The sequence below is a fragment of the Ranitomeya variabilis genome, chromosome 2, assembly GCF_051348905.1.
Source record: "Ranitomeya variabilis isolate aRanVar5 chromosome 2, aRanVar5.hap1, whole genome shotgun sequence".
NCBI lineage: Eukaryota > Metazoa > Chordata > Amphibia > Anura > Dendrobatidae > Ranitomeya > Ranitomeya variabilis.
The window spans coordinates 281,288,642-281,313,721 of record NC_135233.1 but is presented as its reverse complement, the minus strand read 5'-3'; the positions used below and the strand labels follow the sequence as shown (position 1 = coordinate 281,313,721).

Below are 25,080 nucleotides of genomic sequence, written 5' to 3'. Positions count from 1 at the left end.
TAGCAGATTTTGCCTGCAGAAAAAAAACTTAGCAAAACGCAACGTGTGAACATAGCCTATGTGTTATTATTATACTGGGGGCAAACATACGGTTTGAGAAGGAGTTGTCCAAGTAGTAGACAACCCCTTTCATTTCTGCCCAGTCTTTAACATCTATGGCCCCCTAAAACAATGTCTGCACATTAGTAGCAATTATTGTAATACGGAACCATTAATGGTCAGGTCATAATTTATCATTTTCATGTTTATTCATGATATGTTACAAGAATAACAGGATACATCATCCTCTAACCTGATATTATGCCTTTACTTGCGAGCACCATGATGGACGTCAGGCCCACGCTAAATATTACACTCTGCCCGAAGTTGAGCAATGCGAGCGTTGAGGTAGTTTTAAGGGAAGAGTTTTCATAAGTCTTCAGAAATCCATCGTACCTTTCGGCTTCATATTTCTCATTGTTGAAGTACTGCAGGTAAGATCAGAAAGGGTAACGAGTTGGTTATAACAGAAGGGGGAGCAGAGTTGGCAAGTTTCGGGTGTAGGAGAGCACGGGGCTGATACAAATGAGGCTTATTATTATTATTATTTATTATTATTATTTATTGTTATAGCGCCATTTATTCCATGGCGCTTTACAAGTGAGGAGGGGTATACATAATAAAAACAAGTACAATAATCTTAAACAATACAAGTCATAACTGATACAGGAGGAGTGAGGACCCTGCCCGCGAAGACTCACAATCTACAAGATCACACATGATGGCACACTCAGGTCATCTGCAAGCCCATCATGGGACCATGGCTGCCCCAACAAATGGATGATGGCCAGAGGGAGGACAGAGCCACAAAATGGGAAGACCTAAAAGCCTTGTGCCAAAATAAGTGATACCAATAAACATTCAGCCTCAAAAATATGTCATTACTTATTTAAAAAGAAGAAGTATGTCTGTTTTAGCTCCAGGCTATGGTTACCTACAGCTCGGCTCCTATTTTCCCTCACCCATAATACTTTATCTTTGTCTATCACAGTTTAGGTAGCGTTAATGACCAGCAAGCACTACGAATACAAAACGCAAAGCAACAACGAACAGTCCCTTAAGAGGCTGAAGGGAATTAGCTTTTTTACTAAAATGCATGTATTTTGAGCTAAAAAAAAATTGTTGCAATCGAGTTTTATTAATATTTTGCATTGTTTTGACTTGTCTTTTTTTTTCTCCTCTGCACCTTGCTGATTGCAGAATAACTGAGAATTAGTCAGTCAATTCATTCTCATGGAGAATTTGCAAGTCTTTTTCTAAGTTGCTCTAAATTTAATTATGCCCACCGCAAAATTCAGCCCAACCTCAAAGTGGTCAGTGGTCATAAGTCAGCATAGAAGAGCTCAGAAAAAGGGCAGGGAAAACTGTTACAAACAGATTAGTGACTGGTTCTTAATACGCAAATTGCCTTTTCGGAGAGGAAGAGGACTTGAACTCTATGGCGCCACCTGTTGGAAGAAGCGATCCTACAAGTCACTATCGACCCTTTAACGAGTCTTTAAATAGGACTAAGGATAAAAGCCAAATCAGAATCTCAATTTGCAGACACGGTGTTTCGGGGTATTGCCCCTCATCAGTGCAAAGTATGAGATCTGGTTTGGGCAGGTGAGAGGCTCTGGACTGGGGTCTAAGGGGTAACGCTTCTCCTTTTGGAGAGAGACATACCGGCTCTGGCTTGCCAATGCAAGGAGACTGCTTTTTATTGACTCAATCTGCAGCCAGCAACGAGAAGGGAAATAAAAACAGACTTTTAAGCCAAAGGGGGCAAAATTTTCAATGAAACCTAATTACAAAAATTATTTTAATTATTTTTAATCCAAAATACATGCACTGAATTAAAAAACAAAACAAAACTAAAAGTAAAACTGAAAGTGTCCGTATACTTTAAAGCCGGTGAATAAACCTTCGTGAAGGAAAGGTTGGTGCTTCTATAAACTATAGTCATATAATTAAAACCATAACTCTCGGGCAGTTCCCAGCTATATGGAAAGTCATTTAAGGGATTGTTTTATTTTCAAAATCCACAGGATGTGGATATCCTATGAATAAGTGATAAATACCGGTTTATAAGACAAGCCCACTCCAACAAAGAACGTGCCACCAAGGTGAAAGCTCCTTGTCTGATGCCATAAATTTGCTGCACAGCCCTAAGTGACAATATCTTACCTTGACAGTTTCGTAATTAAGCAATGAGTCTATGGCGGCATTCCCGGCATCATTGTCAGCTTTGTTCATTTCTATTCTAAATTTTGTCCTATGATAGGTGAGAAAAAAAAATACAATAGCACAATATTCACATGGAAGATAGGACAGGGGTAATTATAAACCCTCACACTGCACCAGGAGACAGAAGATCCCATCTACTAGATGCCCACTCCGATGTTTACCCATTAATACAACAGTCAGAAGTTATCTAGTTCAACCCATTTTCCCCCATTGTGAAACTATCGGAAGAAAAAAAACCCCAGGACACAAGACAAAATCCTTCTCTGACATCAAATTCTAAATTCTTGGAGCAACTCCCCATCTCCAGTAATTTAGTCCATAACAATGTATTACTTTTCACAAAGACATTCATAGCGTCACTGCTCTTACAGTAAAGAATCCCCAAATACACTGGTGTAGAAACCTTCTTTCCTCTATATATATAGATTAAACATATACATTAAAGATAGTGTCCTGGGTATACATAGATCATGAGAAAGTCACTGAGCTTTCATTTTTTTTATCAAATCATCTTTTATTGAAACACTGCCAATACAGATTTTCCATCTTTCAAATAACATGAATGACATAATTCCATAGTATAAAATATAAACAAAGTGTCACAGCTTCAATCCCCTAACCCACCCAAATCCCAATGTATCAGAGAGGGCAGTTTTCATTTTCAGAGTAGTTCTAGAATAATGGAGTATAAAATTTGCTGCTCTGAACTGACTTTTGATATGTGTATATAATTATTAGGTACTACCCTCAACATATAAAAAAAAATAAATGAAAAAAAAAAAATCTGTCAACTTAGATCTCCAAGTCCATTTCCATTTTTCCAAAGCTAATTTGCCATTGCCCTGCCCAAGCCTCCAGAGTATGAAATTACTGTGTATATGCAATGATATAGAGTGTCCATAGTAATTATTACATCTTAAAAAAACACACAAAAAAAACCTTTATTTTACTTCGCACTCCACAATCACTGAACTAAGCTGTCACGGCTGGCATGTAGCCACTGAGGCCAGTGCAGCGGTCATGTACACATGGTTGGGACAACAACGCTGCTGGACAGTTCCTAAAAACTGCGGGACCACCAAAACAGTGAAGGACTAGTTAGTATGGCCTTTGTGTCACTCCGATAAGGCAAGTAGTGAGTAAAGAGCGGGCATGAGGTGTGAGACTGGATACATTATACTGCAAGCACTGACTCTGTGGACATGGAAGTGGCTATAGTCATTACCTCCACTGTGTGATTCCAATGGTAAACGCTGTATAGGCTCCCAGGGTCCCCAGTGTAACAAAGGCAAACTGAGCTCCACATTTGTAATACTAGAAAGAAAAAAAAAGTCATTCATGTGATCAAGTTGTTTAAATCTGGCATCATGACAATGTGAGAAAAAAACCTTTTTAATTGGATACTTTTTATAACTCACATATAAAGAGATTTAAAGGGAGTTTATCAGCACATAATGACTGCTCACCCAAGTATAGGTGCTCCTGGCGTCCGTGGCATGGCCGAGCAGGTCGGTGCGCCCCTGGTGTGGCCGAGCAGGTCGGTGCGCCCCTGGTGTGGCCGAGGAGGTCGGTGCGCCCCTGGTGTGGCCGAGCAGGTCGGTGCGCCCCTGGTGTGGCCGTGCAGGTCGGTGCGCCCCTGGTGTGGCCGAGCAGGTCGGTGCGCCCCTGGTGTGGCCGAGCAGGTCGGTGCGCCCCTGGAGTGGCCGAGCAGGTCGGTGCGCCCCTGGAGTGGCCGAGCACTTACTAAGCTAGCAGTTTTGACTAACAGCTCTGGCTGTACAAGAGCTAGAGGAGGGTGGAGATACATGGGAAACAAGTGGGTGGGAAAGTGTACTGACCTGCTTGGCTGAACTAAGGGTACAGAGTCCTTGCTTTGAACAGTCATTTTGTGCTGACCGACTCCCCTGTAATGACTTTTCTAGACAGATATTAGTCACTATTACAAGAGATTTCCCAAACTGACTCCATTCTGGATTAGTTATCCTGACAGCAAAAGGAATGAAAAACAATTCACAGCTTTTTTGTACAAACTGTTCATTAAGGAGAGCCTGTTACCTGATCCATGCTGCCAAAGTCACAAAAAGAATCAAATCTCGGGTGCACAAATGCAGCCAGGTATGTTTCCTCTGAAATATTCTGGCGTTTCAGAGAAAACAATTTGAAGAGCTGTCCGGGGACTTTGGGGTTGAGACGAGTCCGGTGTTGCCCCCAGCAGGCTCCCCCACTCTAAGTGATTGACAGGGACTTTACCGCAGCATTTCAGAAAAAGAAAAAAAACATACCTGGGCTACAACAGTGCAGCCAGGCTCCAATGCATGCTGCCTGTAGCTTGGGCAGGTTTCCCTTTAATGTGTACAACCAAAAGTATTATTGAATATTGAAATAATTACTCCCATCAAAAAGCTGCAGCAAAACATTCTCTCACAAAGCATCAAACCCCCAATAATTGGAAAAGCAAACATTTTAAGGGGCAAACCCCATAATATTAGGGAGTCTCCACTACCTAAAATATTCAGTTTCTTTATTATAGAGCTCCACGTCCCCTGCTTTCCTTCCCAGGCGTACAGGTAAAGAACATTTTGCTTCTTTAATTCTCCTTGCTAATCCTGGCAACGAAGGAACTTTACGGCACAACAGCACTCCCATCGACCTTCAATGCAAGGAACAATGCCCTTTCATGGGGAAAAGGCTATGCTGCCAGGCACCAAGGTTTTTAAACAGGTTGTACAATAAATGAAAATGATCACCTAGCCATGGGGTTGCTGGGGGTTCCACTACTAAGGCCCTCACCATTCTCAACACTGGGGGTCTGACGTATCATGTTTGAAAGCAGCGATGTTCCTGCTCCACCGCTTGCCTGCTGGAGATAGTGGAACACTATACTCGTATGCAGAATCCAAGCCTCATTTTTGGAAATAGTGGGGGGTCCCAGGGATCAAATTTTGGCTCTGTATATCAGAATACGTAAAAGTATCAGAAAGAAAAGCCTTTTTGTTTCCAGCACTTACCAAGATACTGCTAACAAGGAGAACTTCGAACATTGTGGGTCCCAGATTAAAGACCAGAGCACTGAGCACAAAGCTGATCCCTCTTGTACCGCGATCAATGGCTTTTGACAATGCTCCGGTTTGTCGGCTCAAGTGGAAGCCCAGGTCCAGGTTGTGTAGATGTAAGAAAACATTCTTTGCTATTCTCCTGATGGAGCTTTGGGCCACTTTCCCAAATACTGCATTCCTCAATTCATTGAAGAGGGCAGCCCCAGCTCTGGATGCACCATCTAGAAACCGAAACAGAGATCCGGGTCAGTGGACAGCTTTCCTACCAGGTTATCCCACATATAGGGAAAAAAGATAAAGGTACAGAGAGGATTAGAATTAAAAGAGGCAAACCATCCTTAATAGAGAATTCCACCCAAAATGTAAAACTGCTTTTAAATAATAAAATGATATTATTAGATCAGCGGCTATAGTATTACTTGGATTCTTTTGCGTAGAGTAAGTCTACTTGGTTGAGTTATAATACAGCAGCCGTAGAAGTCTTTAGGGTCCTACTATGCCTCAGGTTCCATTTGTGGCACACTTTGGCAGATCCTAAACCACAGAGGTCTAGTTTCTTCTAGCAAAGAATATTCCCACAATATGGTGTCTTTTAGAGACACAAGGACTGCCTCCGGCTCTGCACTCTCTGTACGCTAGCACACAGGCTCTGCGCTCACAGCGCCGATGTGTGCATAGAGCTTTAGCCTTTCAATTTAATGTAAACTAGAATATTTAATAGTTTGCTCTGAAAGAACCTTTTCTTTAAAGATTAAAAAAAATCAAAAACCTTGATGTAGATAAGAAATCGTAATTTCCTGGCAGGGCAATACATTCAATTATTTCACTCTTATTTGAAAGGACTCAAAATCCAAACTGCATTAATGAACTTGGACAAAACCCGACTGCTTGTTTAGGAAAGAGAAAGGAAAAATGCTCATTACTACCTTCCATGTTGTCCAGAAAAGAAAACATGAAAAGAAAGAAGATACAGAGTAGAGAAGAGGGAAGGGTGAAGGGGTCACACATCAAACCCCTTCTGATCAAAGACCAAAATACCTTGGTGTGTGTATACAGGGTGAGAATAGAAGTTAGGAATATATCTGGAAGGAGAATGTCACAGGAAACAAAACATTTGTGTTCTGCTGCTGCCATAGATCAGCAAGTTTGGGGGCTAATAAAAATAGATGGCGGTGGGATTCAACGAGTCTAGTGCTGGTAATCGTCACATTGCATCAGTCTGTAAAGTAAAGATCACACGGAGCTCTCTGCAATGTCCAGCGATTTCAAATCTTATCAATAAAAAATAACCTTCTCAGATGGAATATTAATGTATACAGATATGTTAAAAGAGGGACCCAGGGCTCTAGACCCCTCTATTATGGTGCAAGCTTTCTGATGAACAGTGTCTTTCTTTGGTGGATTCAACCTGTCCATTACACAGACAGCCTTTTTCCTGTGCACAGATGTATGGCCACCATGATCATCTGACCACTATGAGTGTCAGAAGCGAAACCATATGCAGGTCCTGGAGTGGCCTAGCCAGTCTCCAGATCTCAACCCCATAGAAAACCTTTGGAGGGAGTTGGAAGTCCATGTTGCCAAGAGACAGGCCCAAAACATCACTGCTCTAGAGGAGATCTACATGGAGGAAGGGGCCAACATACCACCAACAGTGTGTGCCAACCTTGTGAAGACTTACAGAAAACGTTTCACCGCTATCATTGCCAAAAAAAGGATATATAACAAAATATTGAGATGAACTTTTGTTAATGACCAAATACTTATTTTCCACCATAATTTGCTAAATAAATCTTGCCAAATCAGACAAGGTGATTTTCTGAATTTGTTTTCTCATTTGACTCTCATAGTTGTGGTCTACCTATGATGTCAATTACAGGTCTCTCATCTTTTTAAGTGGGACAACTTGCACAATTGGTGGCTGACTAAAGGTACCGTCACATTAAGCGACGCTGCAGCGATATCGACAACGATGCCGATCGCTGCAGCGTCGCTGTGTGGTCGCTGGAGAGCTGTCACACAGACAGCTCTCCAGCGACCAACGATGCCGAGGCCCCCGGGTAACCAGGGTAAACATCGGGTTACTAAGCGCAGGGCCGCGCTTAGTAACCCGATGTTTACCCTGGTTACCATTGTAAATGTAAAAAAAAAAAAAACATTACATACTCACCTTCTGATGTCTGTCAGGTCCCTGGCCGTCTGCTTCCCGCACTGACTGAGCGCTGGCCGGCCGTAAAGTAAAAGCAGAGCACAGCGGTGATGTCACCGCTGTGCTGTGCTTTACGGCCGGCCGGCGCTCACAGTCAGTGCGGGAAGCAGACGGCCAGGGACCTGACAGACATCAGAAGGGGAGTATGTACTGATTTTTTTTTACATTTAAAATGGTAACCAGGGTAAATATCAGGTTACTAAGCGAAGCCCTGCGCTTAGTAACCCGATATTTACCCTGGTTACCATTGTAAAACATTGCTGGCATCGTTGCTTTTGCTGTCAAACACGACGATACACGCCGATCTGACGACCAAATAAAGTTCTGAACTTTCAGCAACGACCAGCGATATCACAGCAGGATCCAGATCGCTGCTGCGTGTCAAACACAACGATATCGCTATCCAGGACACTGCAACGTCACGGATTGCTATCGTTATCGTTGCAAAGTCGTTTAGTGTGAAGGTACCTTAAATACTTTTCCTCACTGTATGTCCTATTGCTGGATGTTTGGAAGTTAGGGCCACACAGATTATAAAGATGGTGTCCAAGCCATACAAGTTTTCACTAGAGTCGTCTGCAAATGAATACTTCCTCTAACCCAAAAGGGTGAACTCACTTCTGTGTGTTTGAAATTAGCTCTTTCGCTCCTCTGCGCCAAAAGGGATCTTTTTGACTCTCTGCACCGAAAAGGGTCTTCTCAACTTTTTTTCCCCCACTATATAACACTGTGGTTTTACTTAGCATTTAGGCTTTTTTTCCCCCCTTTAATAAGCACTCCCATGAATATATTTTTCATTAAATGTGTGTATATGGTGTATAGTGTAAGCATTTAATATTCTGACCTACAGCCGATATCTCAGAGATCCACCACTGTTCTTCTCAGTGACATTACTGCTCAGCAGACTCTCCGGATCACGCTGCGCTGTGCGTGACCCAGAAGTGGTTTTTACAATGTAACTCTATGGAGCATCAGTACGAGGCCCCATAGACTAGCGTTGTAAAGGAGTCTTCCGGCTCACACATAGAATGAGCAGGAGAGTCTGAGGTGCGGTGACTTTATTGAGAAGCATTGCAGAACGGCGCTGGATCCCGGAGAAGGCAGCGGTAGTCTGAACACATCAACTCTCTCCTTTGTGGAACACAAGTCGGACATGGAGTAGGGTGCACTTATGATGGCTGATCGGCACTTTAGACATCCACCAACATGTCAGCAATCATTTACTAGTCTGTTTACAAAGACTATAGATGTGCACAAAACAAACTAATAGATCATTTTAGAAAGCATAGGCGGCCATTGTTCTTAGCAGCACAGGGCTGGTTTACACAGAGAAGGATAATCTTTTGTGCAAACGAAAAAGATCATTTTACCTGATGTGATGTCTTGCGTGTTCCTTGGGTGATCGGCAGCCTATTCAGACTACACGATTATCATGAAATCCACTTTCCTAGGAATACTCATGAACTATAATTGAGTATTTCTTGCCATTTTATTTAAAAAATAATCATTTGAGCTGGAGTACGCCTAGAATTCGATTCTGAGCTTTATTTTAAAAGGAGTATTTCCATCATCAAGTTCTTCTCTCAATATGTAATAATAATATTAGTGAATACCTCCAATTCGAAATGTAGTATAGTTCTTCTGATTTGCTGTGTCGCTTATCCCATGAGCAGGGCATTGCAATAGCTTAGGTATCCATGGTTACCACCACAATATAGGGACAGTGGTCATAACCATGGATACCCAAGCTACTGCAATACCCTGCACATGGGGTAAGTGACAGAGCAAATCAGAAGAACTATACTACATTTCTAATTGGAAGTATTAGCTAATATTATTATATCTATTACATATTGGGATAGGATCTTGGAGATGGGATTACTATTTTAAAGTCAAAGCAAACTCAGCAGTTCATTAACAGAAAGTTGTAGTTTCCTTAGAACCAGCACGGTCCTCAGGCGTTGGCTGATGTGAATGGATTTCCAGCTCTGAGAATGAGTGAAACAGCCTAATCCTCCCCGTGTCCTACCAAGTTGTAGGTATTCTGGGCGCTGCCACATAGTTCCTTTGTAGTGCATTCTGTTTTGCATTGAAAGTGTAACTTTAGGTCATGTTGTTAATGCTCAGATAACGCGCATGTTGATGGAAAAAAAATCCAACTTTACTGTACTAAACCCCCCCAAACCTCTAAGAAATCACGAGTAATTATGGGATGAAATATGAGTACACAGATTTCTGCGGGTGTCATATAACAGACCAGATCTGTTAAAGAGCTGTGGACCCTGGACCTTGCGGAACTCAAGAATTGCTTATCTGACACTTATCTTGCCTTGCACAAGTCAAATGCAACGATTTGTTGTAGGGTTATTGTGGTTTTGTCTTTTTTTAGTTACAGAAAATGTAAATATGTGGCACGCACCAAGTTGCATTAAAATCCACGAAAATATTAATTCAACGAATGTGCAAACGATATAACGGTCGGTCACCATTTGGTTGCCTATAGCCGTTTCGCACTCACTGCGCTTTGTCACGGCCATCAGAAAGTGCTATGTGCACGAAACAAACATAGGCAAACTGCTGGACCCCAGCCATTGTATGGTCTCCTGACCATCTGTACATGGAGAAAGAAGTAGATTTTTGTAATAAGATATATCACAAAGTTTCTTATTTTCACATCACTATTTATTTCTGGGATTTATTTATTTTTATTTAAACAATGGTTACTATTAACCCGCATAGTCCCATAATAAGAATTGTGGCTGATGAAACTGTGTGGTAGTGCCAACCGTATGTTTTTCTGTGCATGCCCGATGATGCATACATTATTCCTCGTAATCCAAAAGTCTATCAGGGGAAAGTGTTGTTCTTACCCACAGCAAGCAATAAGAGGTCAGGTCAGCTTTAATATATGCAGAAAAAAACAAAACAAACCCCCAATATTCAACACATTTACCTAGATTTTAAAACATAAGGACCAGTGAGAGCTCCCGAAAAAGAGATTGCAGGACAAAAACATCCATTTACCATTAAGAAAAAAAAAAGATAAAGTTCAGAATGGAGGTGCGGGTGCACGGAACTAACAGAATAGATCCCTCCTGTCAGGGTCCAACAGATGTGGTCACTTCAGATGGAACAGAAGCAGAAGGGATTTTAGAGGGCAAGGAACCAGAAAAATGAATAACATTGTCATATGTTTAAATATATTCTAAAAAAAAATAAAGAAAAAAAAATTAAAGTATTAAAAAAAAAAGGCTTCTTAATGTAAAATAAAGAGCATGGCGATGGCAACCCTGCCAATCTAATAATTATAGTCATGAAAGAAAGTGCCGGAACGAGAGGAGAACACATTAAGCAGCAAAGGATTAACAATTTGTTGATTTTGCACTTCTATTTTGTGTTTGTTAGCCAAGTGCTTTTAAAGTAGGGGAGAAAGCGGCTTGTTGAGGCTAATACGCAGAAGAAACAGCAGGCTTTCTCCCTCTCCATAGTCTTACATTGTCCGTGTAGAAATACATTTTCTAAACTCTCAGTACGCAGCCAAGAAAACAAAACCAAAAAAAAAGTTGAACAAAGAAATATGATAAATTACTAAACTGGAAGAGCCAAACGTGAACAGCAGATTAATACAGATTAGAAACCTGCTCGATTCTAGATTTATTCATCTAGTTCTAGTACAGTGTAACATGTAAGGACACCCATATTCCAACTCAAATAGTGGCATAGCGTACCTCAAGAAAACAATTACAGTCTGTACGAGAGTCTGAGAGTTACAACGCTTCGCTCGCGACGTAATCAATATTATTCAGAGATAAAGTACCGTAGATGTACCAAAGAACCAGGGCTGAGGAGTCTGATTTGGAGCCCATTTTGGTGGCGTCGGAGTCATGGAAATTGAGGAATCGGAGTCGGAGGTTTGGCTTTCTGGCTCCACATCCCTGGCAGGGCTCTGGAGTCTGAGCCCATTTTGGTGGCGTCGGAGTCATGGAAATTGAGGAATCGGAGTCGGAGGTTTGGCTTTCAGACTGCACAGCCCTGGCAGGGCTCTGGAGTCTAAGCCCATTTTGGTGGCGTCGGAGTCATGGAAATTGAGGAATCGGAGTCGGAGGTTTGGCTTTCTGGCTCCACATCCCTGGCAGGGCTCTGGAGTCTGAGCCCATTTTGGTGGCGTCGGAGTCATGGAAATTGAGGAATCGGAGTCGGAGGTTTGGCTTTCAGACTGCACAGCCCTGGCAGGGCTCTGGAGTCTAAGCCCATTTTGGTGGCGTCGGAGTCATGGAAATTGAGGAATCGGAGTCGGAGGTTTGGCTTTCTGGCTCCACATCCCTGGCAGGGCTCTGGAGTCTGAGCCCATTTTGGTGGCGTCGGAGTCATGGAAATTGAGGAATCGGAGTCGGAGGTTTGGCTTTCAGACTGCACAGCCCTGGCAGGGCTCTGGAGTCTGAGCCCATTTTGGTGGTGTCGGAGTCATGGAAATTGAGGAATCGGAGTCGGAGGTTTGGCTTTCAGACTGCACAGCCCTGGCAGGGCTCTGGAGTCTAAGCCCATTTTGGTGGAGTCAGTGATATGGAAATTGAGGAGTCGGAGGTTTGGCTTACCGACTCCACAACCCTGCAAAGAACACTAGAAGACGATGGCTGATCTCATGTGGTTGAGCGCTGTACTCCGCTATCTCCAGAAACCACACAGACAACTAATAGAACGGTGGCGCTCCACTCAAAAGTGGCATATTTGAGTCACTTTTTCGGGATCAGAGGAAGTCCCCGTTGTAGGATGCCCACCAGTCTTGAAAAGCAGGGCTCTGAAATGCCAACTCGGAATGCAGAACAACTGTATCCATTTTTGGGGTATGCTGTACTAAACCGCATGCTCGCCTACGCTTTCAGTACAATAAAAAGCCCATATTCAGACATTCCTATATTATTTTGTTAGAAATCTCATTAATAAAACATTACATCTGTATTGATTATCTTATGGATAATAAAGAAGCAACTTTTCAATGAGACTACTAGGATGTGCAGTTTTCCTCGAATCCTCAAAAAAACGTCAGCAAGATGGAAGTCCACAACAGGAGAGACGCCCATGGATATGCAAAAGACATGTATGAAAATACAGACATGGTAAACTCCTATAGGAGAATTTCTCTCAAAATTCTTTTTATTAGGGGATTTTTACAGTATAGGGGATAATGTGTCAGGAAAGCGATGAAGGGAAAGGAAGGCAACCAAACAAAGGAAAATAGGAAAGGGGATAGGGAGGAAGAGGAGAGAAGGAAAATGAAGATCACCTTAACATAGTTGCCACAGCAATTAAAATACCAAGTGCAAATAAGAGACTTTCTTACGCATATTGTTAAAAGGACACTCATAATACAATTCTGTGGGAACACATTACACATCCCTGAATGTCGTTGGATAGTCAGATGGTCGGGAATGAGTGGTGAATGGTTAAATAAAATAAGAACAAAAGAAATGGGAAAAAAATCATCTTTTCAAATCCTAGAAGTCATTAGCTTGTGGGTCAAATCATAAAGGTCGCCTGTAATTAAAGAGGTAATTGCAGACAAGATAGCATTTGACAGAAGGAATTAAGGCTTGACACAACGGTTACGCAGAATCTACCTCATCATAATGCTGCAATCACAACTAATATCTATTTTTTGTCATGTTAATTGCTTTTGTCTATTAATGGTGAGGATGGAAGGCCATACACACACATTACATAAATTCAGGCTCTTCTAAAACGAGAGAGGATGAGATGACTTCCATGGGAAGCAACAAGCTGCAATGTCAACTTTTGTACAATTAAAAAAGGGTGTCCCATGAAAAGAAGGGGATGGCCAATCAAGTATTTAGAAAATACATGTAGTACTAATAGAGTGTGGCTTGATTTAGACATGGTACCGCACCCTCTGTTTCTCCTGTGGATGAATTGTTGCTCTACCTTCTCCTGCATTCAGTGGTGGACGCTATAATGCAATTTTCCTGCTCATGCCGTGATCTAACAGTAATGGAAAGTGAAGCATTTACATTACTTGTAACAATTGGAATAAAAGGGGTATTCTCCAGTTGTCTCGCGAGTAGCTCAGAAATCAGCAGTCTCCTTACTAGATGCTGGGGGTGGAACGTGAGGGTGAGCTGAGGGCATGGAGCGAGCACACCTACTTGAGTGACAATTCTAATCAAGGAGCTTCACACTACTAACATGACACATTAACAGTCTGTTAATGTTTGCTCCAAGTGTACACTGTCATGACTATATTTACATATTTAATAATATTTGGTCCTGCCAATAAAGCTTCTTTGAATTTGATAACAGCGTCTGGGAAATTGAGAGCAGTGATTAGCAGCTTTGCTCTGGAAGTTGCAATGGTAGGGGCCAGGGTGGTGGTAGGGGCCAGAGTGGTGGTAGGGGTGGGGATGAATGGTGAGTTTACAAGACTGATAAGTCAGGAGCTTAGAGTGAAGGAAAGGGGAAGAGGTAGGTAAGCAGCTAACTGCTTTTATAGAAATCAATGGGCTGGCATCTTAAGAGTTAACTTCTCACCATGGAATGGAGCTTCTGTGCATACTGTACATGGTCTGGTGTTCAACCTCCTATGTACACTATGTAATTTAAAAGCACTCATTACAGGAGAATGAAAGCAGAAAGAAGAAACATCAATTGCAAACTTGCTTATTTTCATGCTGGCTAATTAAAGCAATTTAACAACATGAGAATACCCCTTTAAAGGGCTGAAGAGAAATAGTAACATGGTAGACCAGAGTGCCTTCAGTATGCCATCAATTGCCATGAGAACCCATCAGCATCCAGTTTTTCTATGATGGTGAGGCCAATTGGGTTATATAGGTGCCCCCTCTGTCTAAACACTGAGGGTATGTGCACACGCTGCGGATTTTGCTGCGGATCCGCAGCAGTTTTCCCAAAGTTTACAGTACCATGTAAACCTATGGGAAAAAAAAACCGCTGTGCACATGCTGCGGAAAAATCCGTGCGGAAACGCAGCGGATTATTTTCCGCAGCATGTCAATTCTTTGGGCGGATTCTGCAGCGGTTTTCAACCTGCACCAATATGAAAGTGCAGTTGAAAAACCGCAGAGGAATCCGCAGAAGAAACCGCGAGAAAATCCGCAGTGAAAACCGCAGTGGTTTTGCACTGCGGATTTTCCAAATCCGCTGCGGAAAAATCCGCAGCAGAATCCGCAACGTGGGCACATACCCTTAAATGCTGCAGCCGCTATTAACCAGCTAAGCTGCTGTGATGGGAGCCAACTCTGATTGCAGCAGTGTCAGACACGTCTCAGGAGCATAGCTCAGAAGGCTTCCACAATATATGGAGCCTCTCAGCTGACCGCCTGTAACTACTGCGGTCAGAGTTGGTTCCCATCGCGGAAGTTTAACCTCCTGTGCTCATCCACTGTATATGAATGGGGATGTTGATAAGGGGTTAATTTTAATGTACACAGAGGGAACATATTCAGCAGCACTTTACAATTGAAGGCTATGTGCGCACGTTCAGAATTTTTAGCGTTTTTTCGGCCGTTTTCCGCGGGAAAAACGCTTAAACGCATACATATGCATCCCATCATTTTTAATGCATTCTGCAATTTTTGTGCACATGATGCGTTTTTTTTCCGAGAAACAAAAAAACGCATAGCGCTAAAAACGCAGCATGTTCATTAATTTTGCGGATTTTTCGCGTTTTCCCGCTATTTAATGCATTCGGATGCTCCGGAAAAAAACGCACAAAAAACGCGCCAAAAACGGGCAAAAAACACGCAAAAACGCATGCGGATTTCTTGCAGAAAATGTCCGGTTTTGATCAGGAAATTTCTGCAAGAAATCCTGACGTGTGCACACATAGCCTAAAGGATAGACATACAAGCAATATAAGACTTTAAGGTAACAAACTATGCAACAATTGAAGCAAAAGTGAGCACTTTGCACAAAAGAGCTTACAATCTATTATTTAAATAATCCCTTTATTTTCTATTTAGCCCAGTTTTATATACATTGTGTGCAGAATTATTAGGCAAGTTGCATTTTAGAGGATTATTGTTATTATTCATCAACAACTATGTTCTCAATCAACCCAAAAGACTCAAATATCAAAGCTTAATATTTTTGGAAGTTGGAGTAGGTTTTTTTTTTTAGATTTGGCGATCTTAGGAGGATATCTGTTTGTGCAGGTAACTATTACTATGCAGAATTATTAGGCAACTTAATAAAAACCAAATATATTCCCATCTCACTTGTTTATTTTCACCAGGTAAACCAATATAACTGCACAAAATTTAGAAATAAACATTTCTGACATGCAAAAATAAACCCCCCAAAAATTAGTGACCGATATAGCCACCTTTCTTTATGATGACACTCAGCAGCCTTCCATCCATAGATTCTGTCAGTTGCTTGATCTGTTTACGATCAACATTCCGTGCAGCAGCCACCACAGCCTCCCAGACACTGTTCCGAGAGGTGGACTGTTTTCCCTCCCTGTAGATCTCACATTTTATGAGGGACCACAGGTTCTCTATGGGGTTCAGATCAGGTGAACAAGGGGGCCATGTCATTATTTTTTCTTCTTTGAGACCTTCACTGGCCAGCCACGCTGTGGAGTAGTTGGAGGCATGTGATGGAGCATTGTCCTGCATGAAAATCATGTTTTTCTTGAATGATACCGACTTCTTTCTGTACCACTGCTTGAAGAAGTTGTCTTCCAGAAACTGGCAGTCGGTCTAGGAGTGGAGCTTCACTCCATCCTCAACCCGAAAAGGTTCCACAAGTTCATCTTTGATGATACCAGCCCATACCAGTACCCCACCTCCACCTTGCTGGCATCTGAGTCAGACTGGGGCTCTCTGCCCTTTACTGATCCAGCCTCTGGCCCATCAAGAGTCACTCATTTTATCAGTCCATAAAACCTTTGAAAAGTCAGTCTTAAGATATTTCTTACTTTAAAAAAAACTGACCGTCACATCCAAACATAGACTAGGTTCAGCACATGTTCACACTTAAGAGTCACAAACTCATATACAGTCAAATAAATAAGGCAGCACACTGTGGCGCCAAAACCTGCAAACATGAAACATGAAAATTGAATTCATTACTGCACTTGAAATATGAAAAATTGAGAAAGTTTAGCGCATAAGTTGGCCAATTTATGTGTACCTTGTAGCCACGTTAAGGCATTTCTGGTATACAAGGTCCTAGCAATGCCTTTCCTCTCTGAGAATAAAGTCTTCATCTGAATGGGAACCTTCACAGTAGATCCACTACCCCTCCACAGAGAGAGAGAGATTTTTAGTCAAAGAGAGGACTCTCTTTTAGGTTCCCATTCAGATGAAGACTTTATTCTCCGAGAGGAAAGGCATTGCTAGGACCTTGTATACGAGAAATGCCTTCACGTAGCTACAAGGTACACATAAATAGGCCAATTTATGCGCTAAACTTTCTCAATTTTTCATATTTCTAGTGCAGTAATGCAATTCAATTCAATTTTCATGTTTCATGTTTGCAAATTTTGGCGCCACAGTGTGCTGCCTTATTTATTTGATTGTTAAGATATTTCTTGGCTCAGTCTTGACGTTTTATCTTATGTTTCATGTTCAAAGGTGGTCGTTTTTCAGCCTTCCTTACCTTGGCCATGTCCCTGATTATCGCACACCTTGTGCTTTTTGTTACTCCAGTAACGTTGCAGCTCTGAAATATGGCAAAACTGGTGGCAAATGGCATCTTGGCAGCTTCACGCTTGATTTTCCTCAATTCATGGGCAGTTATTTTGCGCCTATTTTGCCCAACACGCTTCTTGCAACCCTGTTGGCATGAAATGCTTGATTGTTCAGTGATCACGCTTCAAAAGTTTGGCAATTTCAACACTGCTGCATCCCTCTGCAAGACATCTCACAATTTTGAACTTTTCAGAGCCCATCAAATCTCTCTTCTGACCCATTTTGCCAAAGGAAAGGAAGTTGCCTAATAAGTAAGCACACCTTATATAGGGTTTTGATGTCATTAGACAACACCCCTCCTCATTACAGAGATGCACATCACCTGATTTACTTAATTGGTAGTTGGCTCTCAAGCCTGAACAGCTTGGAGTAGGACAACATGTGATCATGTGGATCATGTGATCAAAATACAACTTGCCTAATAATTCTGCACACAGTGTATGCACCTGAATAACATACTTTGTTGTTCAATTCACTGACAACAAGCGCAGATTTTGAAAATCGTGAGCAACTAAATCACTTATTACGTGTTCAGAAAAGAAATCTACATCTTCATCAAAGTTGTACTTACAGCCAATTAGTACGGCGGTCGCCATTGTAGCCACAGTGCTCGATGCATCTGCCAGGTTCAGCACATTCCCAGATACTTCATTCAGGTTGTCCACTGCATATTTAAACATGAAGGGCACCACGATGTTCATCCCCTGCAGAGAGACAAAAGCATGTATGGATATAAAAAGAGTTATTCACACGGAGTCATAAAACACACAGACTCCGTACAAAACACAGCCAGACAATCAACGTCAAACATTCCAATGGGTTTCTAAAATAAACTATTTTGCATGTTGAAAGGGGCATATGTGACTTCAGTGTCCTCAGACATTTCCCCAAATGCATGTCTGCATGCTCCCATCCCAGAGGGTTTGGGAGTTATTCTGTACTAGGCAGAGTTTTTGCTATCTTAAAGGCCTTTGAGGCACTGACACTACCAATACAAAGTGGCTGGATCAAATCAGAGAGTAGCTCCTACTAGGGCCCCGCTAAGGAAAGTGTGTAACCTTCCTGAAAACACACAGTAACACTGAAGGACGGGTCAAAGCTGGTGGACATGCCAATTGCAACCAGACTCTGTGGAGCAATTGAGCATCACAAGATCTCCAGCCATGGTGAAGAACCTTGCTTCAAGTACTGTGCATGTAAGGACTGTTTTGCAACCATCAAGCTTAGTGTCACCCTGTGCATTTATAACCATCAAGAGTACAGTATCACTGTATGCGTTTACAACCATCAAGCTTACAGTGTCACCCTGTGCATTTACAACCATCAAACTTACAGTGTCACTGTGTAAAGGTACCTTCACACTGAACAACTTAACAACGATATCGCTAGTGATCCGTGACGTTGCAACGTCCTGGATAGCGATATTGTTGTGTTTGACACGCAGCAGCGATCAGGATCCTGCTGTGATATCGCTGGTCGGAGCTAGAAGGCCAGCACCTTATTTCGTCGCTGGATCTCCCGCAGACATCGCTGAGTCGGCGTGTGTGACACCGATTCAGCGATGTCTTCACTGGTAACCAGGGTAAACATCGGGTTACTAAGCGCAGGGCCGCACTTAGTAACCCGATATTTACCCTGGTTACCAGCGGCCGGCGCTTACACAGTGCAGGGAAGCAGAACGCCGGGGAACGCGACAGACATCAGAATGTAAGTATGTAGTGTTTTTTTTTTTTTTTACATTTATACTGGTAACCAGGGTAAACATCGGGTTACTAATCGCGGCCCTGCGCTTAGTAACCCGATGTTTACCCTGGTTACCCGGGGACTTCGGCATCGTTGGTCGCTGGAGAGCTGTCTGTGTGACAGCTCTCCAGCGACCACACAGCGACGCTGCAGCGATCAGCATCGTTGTCTAGATCGCTGCAGCGTCGCTAAATGTGACGGTACCTTAAGTTTACAACCATCAAGCTTACAATGTCACTCTGTGCCTTTACAACCATCAAGCTTACAGTGTCTCTGTGTGAGTTTACAACCGTCAAGCTTACAGTGTCACTGGGTGTGTTTACAACCATCAGGCTTACAGTGTCACCCTGTGGGTTTACAACCATCAAGTTTACAATGTCACTGTGTGACAAAATAACAATACTGTTGTTCATCAGATTCTGAAATGATTGCTAAAAGGGAACTCCATAACCCCATAAACACAACAAGTTTGAAACAAAGTGAGAATCGACCCTAATGCTGACAAAAAAAAAAAGTCATGTTAGGGAGGATTGAGGCCAGGCTGTGGTTTCCTTCCCTAAATGATATTACAGTCTCTTTGAAGAATCCTAAAAATCCTTGATAAGGAAAAAGACAAAAAAGAAACTCAATATCATGTACAGCTCCTTATCTTCTGGTACCCCAAAGAGGACATGTCACATTGAGGAAGCAGGGATTTGGGCTAAATTGCAGTCACTTTTTTTGAAGGGGTATTAAAGTGAACCTGTCAGCAGGATTTTGCTCAGTAAACTGCAGACAGTGTCAGGTCGGCGCCGTTATACTGATTAACATAATTCCTTGGAGATGAAATCCGTCTTGTGGTTCTTGTTTAATCTGTATTTGTAGTTTTCAATTAATGATACTCTTGTTCTCTGGGGTGGCCTGTGGGTGGGTGGGTGGCTTTATATAGTGCTCTGCTTACATATGCATTTATATGGGCTTACAACAGGTCACTGATCCCTCAGTGACCTGCCCCCTATTTTACATACTGCCTATACTGTGATGTGTTTAGAAAAATTTACAGTGGTGCAAAATGGCGGCGCTTGCACAGTAGTATCTATCAGAACGTGAGATGCTACTGCACATGCGCTCCCGCCGGCACCATTTTGCTGCAGCAAAATTTATTTCCTTCAGCAAAATGGTGGCGGCGTATGCGCAGTAGCATCTATACGCATGCGCTGTTGCCATTTTGCCGGATGTAAATTTTTTTTTCTATGCATTGTGTAAAATAGGGGGCAGGTCAGTGACATATCAGTGACCTGTCATAAGCTGTACAGATGAATACCTAAGCAGGGCACCACATGAAGACCCCCCACAGGCCGCCCCGGAGCACGAGCATATCGTTAACTGAAAACTACAAATACAGATTAAACAACAACCACAAGACGGATTTCATCACCCAAGGTATCATTTTATTCAGTATAACGGCGCCGACCTGACACTGTGTGTAGGTTACCATGCACAATCCTGCTGACAGGTTCCTTTAAGGCATGTTAGGCTTTCGAATTCAATCAATCATTTACTCTGAAAACCTCACTCTTTAGCAGACACAGGTAGAACGTGGATTCTGGCTCTTTTCCTAAATGATCAAAAATCGGTGTCTCCCCACAGACATTAAAATGCGAAAGGATAAAACACCTATTGTGCAAGTAAAGGAAACCGCAGGATGAAGACATGGTTTATCTGAAAATCTTTCATGCAGGCATAAATCTCCCAGCTCCATACAGGTCACCTATGTATATAATGCATTATATAGGTCTAAAGGCGTCTTTCCTCCTGCAGCAAGTGATATCAATTGTGCCCCAGCACATATTCTGCAGATAACAGTCTTTCAACAGGAATATTCCTAAGTATCCTGCACACATTTTAATAAGATCTAAAGCCGACATCCAGGATTTCAACGCTGTGGATTCCCTGAGGGTAAAACATGAATATATATAAGGCCAAGTACTATTCCATTTCATTCATAATCAAGTGAGGATTTATTCTCATCAGCAAAATTTGCCTTGATTTGAAATTCATTAATATCGCGAGCAGCGGATTAGGCTGAAAGAGGCAGATACGTGTGAGCAAAACTGTGCGCTTTACCGTTTAAATTAAATGGTTTGTGGACGCAGGAGTAATGCCATACCGAGTCACGCTCAAGGCAAAACAATAAGAAACGCTCACATGCATGCCAATTGATGCGCGGATATGGGATTTATATAGATAGATAATGGGGGAAGTGTGAGGAACGTCAGCGCTATCCAGATAATGCTAGATTAGCGGCCCATACTCAAGTGCAGGAAGATGCGCTCAATTCTGGGAGCGCTTTACACATGTGGAACGGACATGCCATGGTGTAGAAAAGCAGGGGGAGGGTGGTCTACATGGATGGTGCTGATTTACGGTAATTAGGCTTCATGTAATTACCGTAATTGCCTAAAATGCAAGTCATGACTTAATCATCCCAAAGTGCTTGTAGGTTCCTGCCCAAAATCAATGCTTCACCCTGGGCCCTTTAAATCATAAGCCAATGTAAAGAAATGTAATATTAACTTGTTCACTTCCAGCCATTTTTTTTTTTTTTCATCTTACGATCCTTTGTTTGTTCACGACCAGCCATTTTTTTTTTTCCGTCTTACGATCCTGTTTGTTCAACATAATTCTCCCGGTCAGTACAATTTCGGTGATATCAAACTTGTATGGTGCTTTTAAATAAAAAATTATATTATAATATAAAAAAGCAAGCCCTATAATAATTTATAAATAAAATAGCAAGCCCTAACATAGCTCCATTTTCGGAACTTATATATAATTATATTATTAAAAAACTTGAGCTATGTGAGGCTTGCTTTTTTAACATGGCGAGATTATGCTTTTAGTGATACTATTTTGGGGTACAAGATTTTATAAATTTTTGCATTTTGGGGTGGGGGGGTTGCGGTGACTGAAAAACCGCATTTCAATTTTTTTATATAACAAATAAAACGGACTTTCGTGGAGACAGTCATACCAAATATGTCAATTTATTTTTTTATTTTTTGAACTGGGAAAAGGTTTTTGATGCAAACATGTACAGTACATTTTATCTTTTTACATTTTTACATTATTTTTTTTAGTCCACTCAGGAGACTTGAACCGGCGGCGATCAATTGATTACTCGCACTGCAATACTAGAGGCCTCATGGGAGTTCAAAGATGGTGAATTGTAAGGGCTTGCTCACGCGCAGCATTTTCTCTGTACTTTTTCTGTCAGGTGAAAAAAAAAAAGCAGCATTTTACTGTAACTACAAAATACATTTCTAAATATTTTTTTATCCTTGCTGTTTTGACTTATGGTGCATTTTTAAAAACATGCAGCATGTCAATTAGTAGTGTTTTACTGCAGTTTTTGCCCATTGAGAGCAAATTGGTTCAGCACCAAAAATGCATATAATTTCTGCTGCTGTTTTATAGCCAAAAACAAAATAAAAAAAGCTACATTAGAAGGGAATCTGTCACCCCTTTTTTTCGATTAGAGATAAAAATATGGATCAATTGTGCATGAGCTCTGCTTCACATCAGTACCTTTCATATCCCCCGATTCCCCACCTTTGCTGAGAAAATACCATTGTAATCTCCTTCCGTTATCCTATGTAAATTACCCCATCCGATGGGCGGGGCCTATTCGCCGTCTCTCCCCCTGCTCCTCGGCGTTCTCGACGTAATGAGATCTGTGAATAGCACAGATCCAGTACAGTTTCTGCGCCTGTGCATTGAATTGGCCTCTAGCGCCTGCGCAGTATGTTTTGCCCAACAGTGGGCAAAGCATAAAATCACTATGCACCCGCATTTTTCATTACGTTCTATGTTCCCTTGCATGGCAAGACTTCCGGGGCACAGAACATAATGTAAAATGCCGGCGCATGCGCAATAATGATTTTTATGCTTTGCCCACTGTTGGGCAAAACATACAGCGCATGCGCGAGAGGCCTCTTCAATGCGCAGGCAAACAACGCCAGCACAGGAAAGAAGAAAAATTAATGCATAGAGCAAGGCAGGAGGTGGGGAGAAACGGCGAATAGGCCCCGCCCATCAGACCGGACCAGGGTAATTTACATAAGAAAACAGAGAGATTACAAAGGTAATATGAGGGGATATGAAAGGTACTGAACTTAAAGCAGAGCTCATGCACAATTGAACCATATTTTTATCTCAAATCGGAAAAAAAAAAAAGGGATGACAGATTCCCTTTAATATACCCAAAGAAGCACACGCCTTAGGGTGCTTTCACACTGTGTTTAGGCACCTGTTCAGTGGTCCTGTCGGGGCTTAGGCCGGGTTCACATTGCGTTGGTGCAGTCCGTTCAAAGGACTGCACCAACGCAAGTGCCTTTTAGAGATTGCGTTATGCGATGGCGCTAGCGCAGATGCTCCACCTACGCTATCGGTGACTGACCCGGAAACGCTGCAGATGGTGTTACTGTGCATCGGTCAACTATACAACGCACTTTGCACAAGGAGAAGCTGTATGGGAGAGTGATGCAAAAGAAGCCGTTTCTGCAAGCACGCCACAAACTGAGTCGGCTGAGGTATGCAAAAGCACATTTGGAGAAGCCAATTTCTTTTTGGAGGAAGGTCCTGTGGACTGATGAAACCAAGATTGAGTTGTTTGGTCATACAAAAAGGCGTTATGCATGGCGGCAAAAAAACACAGCATTCCAAGAAAAACACTTGCTACCCATAGTAAAATTTGGTGGAGGTTCCATCATGCTTTGGGGCTGTGTGGCCAATGCCGGCACCAGGAATCTTGTTAAAGTTGAGGGACACATGGATTCCTCTCAGTATCAGCAGATTCTTGACAATAATGTTCACGAATCAGTGACAAAGTTGAAGTCACGGAGGGGATGGATCTTTCAGCAAGACAATGATCCAAAACACTGCTCCAAATCTACTCAGACATTCATGCAGAGGAACAATTACACTGCTCTGGAATGGCCATCCCAGTCCCCAGACCTGAATGTCATTGAACATCTGTGGGATCATTTGAAGAGGGCTGTCCATGCTCGGCGACCATCAAACTTAACTGAACTGGAATTGTTTTGTAAAGAGGAATGGTCAAAAATACCTTCATCCAGGAACTCATTAAAAGCTACAGGAAGCGACTAGAGGCTGATATTTTTGCAAAAGGAGGATCTACTAAATATTAATGTCACTTTTCTGGTGAGGTGCCCATACTTATGCACCGGTCAAATTTTGTTTGAATGCAGATTGCACATTTTCTGTTAGTACAATAAACCTCATTTCAAGGCAGAAACATTACTGTGTCCAACAGTTATTAGATATATGAAACTGAAATAGCTGTTGCAAAAAAAACAATTTTTATAAAACATTAAGCTTAAGATTAATAGGGGTGCCCAAACTTTTTCATATAACTGTAGCTTTACTTTTGTACTGACCAGACATGGTTATGATCAAGAACACTTTTGTTCGAAACGCGTAATCCCTCACTCACTATTTTAACAGCATGTTTTTAAAGGAATTGTGATAAAATGAAGTTTTTAACGTCCACTATATAACCTGATTTTGGATGTTTGTTGCTGGAACTTTTTTGTTTGACACTCAGAAGTAGTCTGCCTCCAGGAGGCAAACATGCCCGAAAATGATGAACGTCAGAGAGCATGTGCGCTCTGTCGGCACCATTATAGTCTATGCCCCCATCAGTGCATGTGCCCGGACGTAAGCCCTGACAGGGCCACTGAACAGGTGCCGAAATGCAATGAGAAAGCACCATTAAAGGGAACCTGTCACCACGTTTTTGGAAGATGGGATAAAAATAGCGTTAAATAGGGGCAGAGGTGGGCGTTACATTAGTGTGTTTGTTATGCGTTTATTACCCACCTAAGTTGCCGAAATACCTTTGCAAAGTCTCCGTTTTCGCCTATCAATCAGGCTGGTCTGGTCAAAAGGGCGTGTTGTCTTCCCCCAGATTTTGCGTAGTTTTCCGTTGGTGGCGTAGTGGTGTGCGCATGCCCAAGGTCCAGAATCCTCTGCCAGGGGATTTAAAAGAGCGCGCTGTTCGTTATTTCATTAGTGATCG

General features: G+C 42.2%; 1 protein-coding gene across 1 annotated transcript in view; it reads right to left on the bottom strand.

Annotated features, from left to right (window-relative positions):
* The window catches only part of ABCB7 (ATP binding cassette subfamily B member 7), a 105,151-nt gene that overhangs the window by 20,844 nt on the left and 59,227 nt on the right, over window positions 1–25,080 (bottom strand). Inside the window, exons 5-9 of the mRNA XM_077285035.1 lie at window positions 17,830–17,962; window positions 5,274–5,542; window positions 3,491–3,579; window positions 2,206–2,293; window positions 293–467 (exon numbers count right to left, since the gene is read on the bottom strand). Of these exons, the coding sequence (XP_077141150.1) occupies window positions 293–467; window positions 2,206–2,293; window positions 3,491–3,579; window positions 5,274–5,542; window positions 17,830–17,962 (754 nt within the window). The remainder of the gene's footprint in view (window positions 1–292; window positions 468–2,205; window positions 2,294–3,490; window positions 3,580–5,273; window positions 5,543–17,829; window positions 17,963–25,080) is intronic.